The sequence below is a fragment of the Silene latifolia genome, chromosome Y (genome assembly GCF_048544455.1).
Source record: "Silene latifolia isolate original U9 population chromosome Y, ASM4854445v1, whole genome shotgun sequence".
Lineage (NCBI taxonomy): Eukaryota > Viridiplantae > Streptophyta > Magnoliopsida > Caryophyllales > Caryophyllaceae > Silene > Silene latifolia.
In genome coordinates, this window is record NC_133538.1 from 423,132,125 (window position 1) to 423,141,412 (window position 9,288).

General features: G+C 39.4%; 1 protein-coding gene across 1 annotated transcript; it reads left to right on the top strand.

Moving 5' to 3' along the window:
- Positions 1-345: 345 nt before the first annotated feature.
- LOC141632472 (uncharacterized) lies at positions 346-2,003 on the top strand. The gene is made up of 3 exons (XM_074445018.1): positions 346-527; positions 656-1,593; positions 1,687-2,003. Exons 1-3 carry the CDS (start codon positions 346-348, stop codon positions 2,001-2,003), a joined length of 1,437 nt encoding a protein of 478 aa, XP_074301119.1.
- Positions 2,004-9,288: the final 7,285 nt, after the last annotated feature.

Sequence of the window (9,288 nt, forward strand, 5' to 3'; positions counted from 1 at the left end):
TGTATTATAACTTGATTTAAATAGCTATATAAATCAAACTATGTAACTTTTCTATATTGTTGTGACATTTAATGTTTCAGTACTCGAAGGATATTGGGATATTGGTAACCCAGAATACGAGTGCACAAAATGTAGAGCGCAAATGTTGTTTCAAGAAAGGAAAAAGAAAATAAGGGTGCTCGATGGCAAGGCTTCTCATTGTGTTGCTCTGACGGCAAAGTTAAGCTTCCATGGTTAAAAGAACCGCCTCATCTCCTAAAGTCTCTACTAAGTAGACAACATTCATTTAGTAAGCATTCTATTGAGAATATTTGGGCTTATAACGGGATGTTTTATTTCACATCCATGGGTGGGAAGATTGATCATTCCGTCAATCAAGGTCGAGATCCCTACACATTCAGGATGGGAGGCCAAAATATTCACCGAATAGGAAGTTTGTTGCCATCAACCGGAGCAACGCCTAAATTTTGCCCGTTATACATATATGACATAGAAGAAGAAGTTGAAAATCGGAAAAAAGCAATCAGGTATGTCATATACAAGACAAATACGTTAGAATATTAGTTTAACGCATTATTTGTAAAGATCGATCTTTTGGTATTTAGTTACCCAATATAAAAAAACACAACTTATTATTAATTACCTATGAATGCAGCCACGATATTCCAGAGCGATTTAACGATGAGCTGATTGAATTGCTGCAAAAGATGGTCGACTCACATAATCCTGTTGCAAAGACATTTAGGATGGCTAGGGACAGATTGTCTTCCGATGAAAACGTCGACGTGAGTATCAGACTCATCTGTAGAAGAGACAGAGATGGGAGAATGTATAATCATCCAACGGTTTCAGAGGTAGCAGCATTGATCGAGGGTGATTTAGGTCCAAACATGGATAAACGAGATATTATTGTACAAAAGTCATGCGGAAGTTTACAACGTATATCTGAGTTACCCCCATTGTTCATGGCCCTCCAGTATCCTTTATTATTTCCGTGCGGGGAAGATGGTTACCGATTGGGAATTTCTCACTCTGAAAATTCTCTTCGAAATAGCAATTATGAAAATCCGCGTGATAAATTAACACTTAGAGAGTGGTATGCATTCCATATTCAGGATAGACCACTGTCAGTTGAATTTGCAACTCTGTTACAATCCGATAAAGCCTATCACCAGTTTTTAGTTGACGGATTTGCATCGGTTGAATCTCATAGACTAAAGTTTATACGCTACAACCAAGATCTTCTTCGCATGGACAATTACAATAATCTTAGAAGAGCTGTTGAACGAGGGGACATTTGGCCGTCTTCCGCAGGTAGTCGTCTTATTGTTCCTTCTTCTTTGGTGGGAGGTGGCCTATATATGAGAGTAAACTACCTTGATACAATGACCATTTGTAGGTGGTTTGGTTACCCTGATCTATTTATCACATTTACGTGCAATCCTAAGTGGCCGGAAATCACCCGGTTTGTTAGTAATATGGGACTTAAACCCAAGGATCATCCTGATATTTTGTCTCGCGTATTCAAGATTAAGCTCGAAGAGTTGATGATTGATTTAAAAGAGCCCCATATCCTTGGTAGGGTTATAGCAGGTGCGCAGTCTTTCATCTGTCAGGTTTAATATTTGGACATATTTTCTCAAGCCGTAATATATAATCTAATATGTTTGCGTAATTCTATCACAGTTGTATATACTATTGAATTTCAGAAGCGTGGTCTTCGACATGCTCATATACTTTTGTTTTTACATCGAGAAGACAAGTTCCCTGAAGCTGCCGTTATCGATAAAACCATTTCAGCGGAGATGCCCGATCCGGTTGAGAATCCTGTGTTACATGCTGTCGTTTGCACACACATGATTCACGGACCGTGTGGAACTGCCAAACCACAATCACCGTGTATGGTTGGGTCCACATGCTCAAAACATTTTCCCAAAAAGTGTACTGAAAGAACAACTATCGGCGAAGACGGTTATCCTGTTTATAAGAGAAGTAAAACATGACCAAAAATATATAAGGACAAAGTGGCACTTGACAATGGATTTGTCGTGCCATATAACCCGTAATTATTGCTGAAATATCGTGCACATATCAATGTGGAGTAGTGTAACCAGTCAAAAGTGATCAAGTATCTTTTCAAGTATATAAATAAGGGATCTGATCGAGTGACAATGCAGTCCTCTTATCGACGCCGCAATAACCAATTTCCTGAACAGGTGGATGAGATTAAGCGATACTACGATTATAGGTACCTTTCAGCATGTGAGGCTGTTTGGAGGATATTCGCGTTTGACATTCACTACAGGACTCCCGAAGTCGAAAGGCTGCTGTTTCACCTTCCTGGCGAACAGAGCGTTGCGTTTGATGATGAAGATCCTATTGACGAGGTCTTAGAGAAATCATTGATGGGAGTGTCAAAGTTTCTATCTTGGATGAAAATTAACAGTAGTGAAGAGGAAGTGTTGAAGATAGCGAAGGACTTATTGTACTGTCAATTCCCGACTAAATTTGTGTGGAATAAAGATCAGCGAGAGTGGACCCTTAGAAAATAGAATTTTAAGATAGGCAGGTTGCAACATGTTGATGCGTGTCTATAATATGATGTTTTACATCTTTATTTCCACGCATTTTATGTCTATTATATGTAGTTGATTCTACTATTTCCCCTATTTCTGTCTACTCTCGTATTTTTATGTAATATTGCAGATTATTGCGGAAATGAGTAGAAAATGAACCAAATCTTGACCCCGAAAGCTAAGCTTAGGAAGGACATGAATATTTGACACGGACTTGAAGTTTAGAATGCATTTCAAGGCCTGAAAGACATATTTTCAGAGTTTTAGAAGCGGATTACCAGCTACAGTGGTCTATAGATTGACCTACATGGTCTATAGATTGTCAGAATGCTTCTCGACATTGCAGGCCGCTTCAGATGGCTATATCTCGAGTTCTAGAGCAGATAAGCAAGTGATTCTAATTGGAGGTGAAAGCTTATCCTATTAGCTTTCCAATGCCGCATAGAACGCCTGATTTGACTAAGTAACGAAGAAATGGCAGCTGTTTTAAGATCGGTTCGCGCTGCAGGAATCGTCAGAATGCAATTCTGTACAGCGCATGTGGTCGATCGACTGGCCTCAGTGGTCGATCGACCACTCCACGAGCTGATGCGCAATTTAAAAGACGAGAGACCGAAGCCCAATTGTAATTAGGTTTAGGAATAGGTTATGTTATTTTCCTATATAACGTAACTTTACCTGCTGCTTGAGAGATCTATCATTCATTAGCTTAGTTTAATTCAGTTCCTATAATACATTAGTGAATCGAAGTTAGAATTTTCAATAAAGTTTCTTGCTTGCTTTTGGATTCAACTCTTGCTTCCTACTTCGGTATTATTTTGTTCCCAATTTCAGTTTCTACTTTATTTTGTCATTAGCATAGAATTGATATATTAGAATCCCGAACCATAGCTTCTTTATTGTGTTTTATTGCTTTAATCATTCAAATTATGTTTTCCCATATTGTTCATTCCAATTTCTTTGTTGTTATCAATATTAATATGCGTAGCTAATCACCCTTTGCTAAGATGTGAGGGGATCTATAGCGTAGACGACGTAGAATAGTGATACGTGCCTAATGTATAGTCTTTTTAGCCTATTTCAGCACGTATTTCTATGCTTTTTATGTAGCATCTGGCTACAAATGCCCCCGAATATTCTACTTTGGTCCGTTTATTGTAATTTGCAGGAATTGACCAAAGAGGAGCTAAATCTAGCCTTAACTGTCCCAATTTCACGCATTCATGGAAAGAAGGAGCTGGAGCTTGGAAATCTAACAATTGGAAGACGTATGAGCTGAGTTTGGAAAGCAATTCAGTCCTAACATGCCTATATAGCTCGATCGAGTGGTCTCTTCGCTCGATCGAATGCTCTACACATTCAAGACTGGTCGATCGACTAGTTTAAAGGGGTCGATCGAGGAAGTTCTCATGCGATGCTTTCGATCGATAGGTTGTTCTAGCTCGATCGAGTGATTTGCGTTCGATCGAGTAAGCTTTCTACTCGATCGAGGAGTTTTCGTGTGCTTTTAGCTTATTTCCGCCTAATCTTTTATGGGCTTTTTTAATTAGTCCTTAGATTAGGTTTAAGGCGATTTTTCAGTATAAGACTGAGGAGAACATCACGTTACTCCCATCTCTCGGATCACGTACATTTATTTGCTATACATCCTTGTTCATTGGATTTCTATTCTCTACTTTGCTACTCGGATTCGGTATTATCAATCGAGTTTTAATTATTAATCGTATTTACTGCTTTTAAATCCTTTTCCTCCTTGCTTTATAATTGTTCAATCGTTCCCCCATAGTATTATCATCATGCTTAGTTTTAATTATTTGGTTATTGTAATTGTTAATCTGACGATTATGAGTAGCTAATTTCCCTATGCTAAGACTATAGGGGATCCATAATTTGAAGGAGAGTAATCGATCTACTAGGTTAATGCCAGATCTGTCTTTGTTGTTTAAGTGCTACAAATAATTGTAATTGCACCTGATTGAGTCGACGCAATTAGACCCTTATTCTTAGTGGACCTTGACCGGACCGAAAGGTTGGAAGAGGCGACTAGTAGCGAACAATAGAGTATTGCGGCGGGCCGAAAGTTAAACTGTTTACACTTTAGGGTGAATTAAGGACCGAAAGGTGACGTTCGCTACCCCTTAGACGCACCGCATTGACCTGGGACCTAGATTACTCGACCAGATGATTATGGTGAACCGTTTGTCTTAGCTATTCTCCTTTATCTGTTAAACTCCTTCCTTTTTATTTCTCTTTTCCTTATTCTCTTAGTTTAGAAATCACATTTTATAACCCCCCAAATTGGTTACTTGGACGAACTTAAGTTTAGCCGACAAACTCCTACCTCTCTGTGGATTCGACCCGACTTCCCTAGCTATATTAGTTAGAGCCAGTTGGTTATTTTTGGCAGGTACGCGACAGACGTGTCAAATTTAATGCGTCTTTTGCAGGTTAAAGTACTCGATCGAATGATTGTGTGTTCGATCGAGCGCTTTCTGATGCAGCTGTTATAACATCCTCGATCGACTAGATCCAAACCCGTGCTAACTCGATCGAGTGATCCGTCGCTCGATCGAGCTCTTCCAATACACCGGTTCACTCGATCGAGCTGTCCTAGGTGCTCGATCGAGTAGTTTCGACTTCCAGCTGCTGTTTTACGTCTATGGAGCTACTGCTTGACTTTTCTTGACCTCCCATGTTCATGGTCGGTTTGGGGAGGTCCCTCCTTATGACATTTTGTAAGTTTTCCGACTCCGCCTCTCTTTTGCCTTTCAGTTTGCATTTCTTTCCCTATTTTTAGTACAATGAGGACATTGTACGGTTTGGTTTGGGGAGGTTTGCATCCATATCTCATACGCATCATTTCTTGCATTTACCTTCCATATTTATTATTTCCGCATGCATTGTTGTTTGCATTGTTGTTTGTTTCAAATTTCAAAAAATTTCAAAAATTTCATGTTTAATTTGAGTCGGAACGTTTGAACATTGACGCCACATTGAATCCTTATTTGAGCCTTGCATTTTCTTGACATTTAATTGGCATAACTATGTGCATAATCTACGAGTTTTTGTTTCTCTCTTATCTGAACGAATAGACTTGATTCACTATGTCGGCAAGCTACATTACATTCTGAGGTTAGAGCTTATTAAACTGGTGACATTCATGACCGGTTCCATTTAGGATGTGAGTAGTACTCTCTTTAAGACATGTAACATCAATTTGCATAAGCATGAGTCTAGTCTTCTTAATACCTGTATGCATTCGGTCTGTGCATGGTGACACGTGTTAGGAGAGGCATTCCCCCTTATTTCATTCTACCCATGAGCCTCACATAGCCAAATTGCCTTTTTGTCCTATCAACTACTTTTTATAATACTTCCTACCCTAGCTGAGCTAGTAACGAGTAGTTCTTGGAATGTTTTATTGCAATATGGCTACATTATCTGGTTTCCGAAGATGGTGGAAGAATCGAAGGGAGAGAAAGAAAGAAGGAAAATGTCAAATTTTGTCGAATTGTTGAAAAATAAATGATGAAAAGCGAAAAAAAAAGGAAAAGAAAAAAAAAAGACAGAAAAATTCAAAATGAAAAAAAAAAAATGAGAATTGCACAATGTTTCACACTCCCATGCCTTATTTATATTTTATGGGGAGTTGACGATTTTTGGTGTTTTGTGAGTTTAGTGCATAATTTTGCACCGTTTTATCTTGCTGTTATAAGTACGAAGTTGGGATGCAGTCTATATTTGGATCCGTTGTTGCTAGCCTGGCTATTAACCCCACATATCAAAATTCATTTTAGCCCCTTCTTACCCATTACCTCACTAACCCAAATGTAAGCCCTCGGCACGTGTCTTGGTCATTAGTATGGTTGGAATGCATATGTACGGTTGTAGAGACTTTATTCATGTTAACTGCATGCATGTTCTTATAAGTCGAGTTAGGTGAGCGTCTGATTCTTTCCTATATTTCACGTTATACTCGCCTGTGCCTGTGCCTGTTTTTGAGTGACGAGCGACCCGTGAGAGTCCGACATCATTGAGTCTTGCAAGGTCGACGGTTCAGTAAGCTTGAAACATTAATTTAACTCGTTTGCACTTTTCAGTTGCCATTTTGTCATTTTGTTGCATTAAACTGGTTCTAGTGGATGATTTGTAGCTGATGCGTTGGTCCCGTTCCATTGTTCACCCTTAGTTGCATTCATATTTGCTTGGGGACAAGCAAAGGTTTGGTTTGGGGAGATTTGATACGTGTCTAATGTATAGTCTTTTTAGCCTATTTCAGCACGTATTTCTATGCTTTATGTAGCATCTGGCTACAAATGCCCCTGAATATTCTACTTTGGTCCGTTTATTGTAATTTGCAGGAATTGACCAAAGAGGAGCTAAATCGAGCCTTAACTGTCCCAATTGCACGCATTCATGGAAAAAGGAGCTGGAGCTTGGAAATCTAACAATTGGAAGACGTATGAGCTGAGTTTGGAAAGCAATTCAGGTCCTAACATGCCTATATAGCTCGATCTAGTGGTCTACTACTCGATCGAATGCTCTACACATTCAAGACTGGTCGATCGACTAGTTTAAAGAGGTCGATCGAGGAAGTTCTGCATGCAGTGCTCGATCGAGAGGTTGTTCTAGCTCGATCGAGTGATTTGCGTTCGATCGAGTAAGCTTTCTACTCGATCGAGGGGTTTTCGTGTGCTTTTAGCTTATTTCCGCCTAATCTTTTATGGGCTTTTGTAATTAGTCCTTAGATTAGGTTTAAGGCGATTTTTCAGTATAAGACTGAGGAGAACATCACGTTACTCCCATCTCTGGATCACGTACATTTCGACTGCTACTTCTGTCACTGTTCTTTGGATTTCTATTCTCTACTTTGCTACTCGGATTCGGTATTATCAATCGAGTTTTAATTCTTAATCGTATTTACTGCTTTTAAATCCTTTTCCTCCTTGCTTTATAATTGTTCAATCGTTCCCCCATAGTATTATCATCATGCTTAGTTTTAATTATTTGGTTATTGTAATTGTTAATCTGACGATTATGAGTAGCTAATTTCCCTATGCTAAGACTATAGGGGATCCATAATTTGAAGGGAGAGTAATCGATCTACTAGGTTAATGCCAGTACCGTCTTTGTTGTTTAAGTGCTACAAATAATTGTAATTGCACGATTGAGTCGACGCAATTAGACCCTTATTCTTAGTGGACCTTGACCTGGACCGAAAGGTTGGAAGAGGCGGAGACTAGTAGCGAACAATAGAGTATTGCAAATGAGGCCGAAAGTTAAACTGTTTACACCTTAGGGTGAATTAAGGACCGAAAGGTGACGTTCGCTACCCCTTAGACGCACCGCATTGACCTGGGACCTAGATTACTCGACCAGATGATTATGGTGAACCGTTTGTCTTAGCTATTCTCCTTTATCTGTTAAACTCCTTCCTTTTTATTTCTCTTTTCCTTATTCTCTTAGTTTAGAAATCACATTTTATAACCCCCCAAATTGGTTACTTGGACGAACTTAAGTTTAGCCGACAAACTCCTACCTCTCTGTGGATTCGACCCGACTTCCCTAGCTATATTAGTTAGAGCCAGTTGGTTATTTTTGGCAGGTACGCGACAGACGTGTCAAATAGGTAGACCTGATACAGGTCTTGGTCGATCGACTGATGGCAATAGTTGTTCGACTGGAACCTGGTCGATCGACTGGCCTAGCTAGTCGATCGACTGCGTCACGTAAGAATCAGCACTGTTCAATTGATTTAATTGCATTTTTTTTAGTAAAAGACCGAGAGGCTATTTGTTAAATACTTAGGAATTGACCGACCCATTAGATCGAAAGAGAGGGGAGGGCAATAGACTACTAATTGAACGACTAAATTATACTAAGATCGTAAGATAAGTAAAATTTAGGCATTATGAATCACTTTTCAGGGCGTGAGCTAGTATTAGTGAGACGTAGGGACTAGTAGCTTAGGCTGAGCGGCGCTACTTGTTAAGTTGGACTGAGAGGACTTCTTATTTTCCCATCTTACGTGACTATTTCAGACATACCTAGGACTTGCGTCGTCGTAGCTACAGTGAACCGATCGTCTTAGCATTCTTTTTATTATTGATCACACTTTTTATTTAATTGCTTTAGTTGTAGCTTTTATTTTTATTGCTATTAGTTAGTTATAAACCAAATAAAACCCCCCACTTATTCGTTTCTTTACGACTAAAATTAAGACAACTATAAATTACATCCGCCTCTCTGTGGTTCGACCCTGCTACCGCTATCTATAGTTGTAGTTGGAATTATAAATATTATTTTTGACACCTTACGACGGGTATCAAATTTTGGCGCCGTTCTTGGAGGCGCTAGTTTTAGTTGTCTTTAATTTTAGTCTTTCTTTCTTGTCTCAAGGAGCTTCGGTTCCTTGAGACTGTTCTCATGTCGTTCTTTCTGAGATTTCCGCAGGAAGAGGATGAAATTTTTGGCGCTTATTTCGCCAGGCTTATGGAATGGGTCGGGCCCAGACGAGATGCATTCTCTGACTTCCAAATATGCTTGACTCTCTTCAAGGGTATGACTGGCCCTACGTGAGCATATCTAAACTCTATTGGTAAGTGGGATTTCACAGGAATCCCCGTAAATGAGGTATTAGAATTCTTGAATTGGTTTGCTGCTGAATCTCTTAAACCCAACTTTTCTCTTCATGTTGACTCAGATGAGGGTG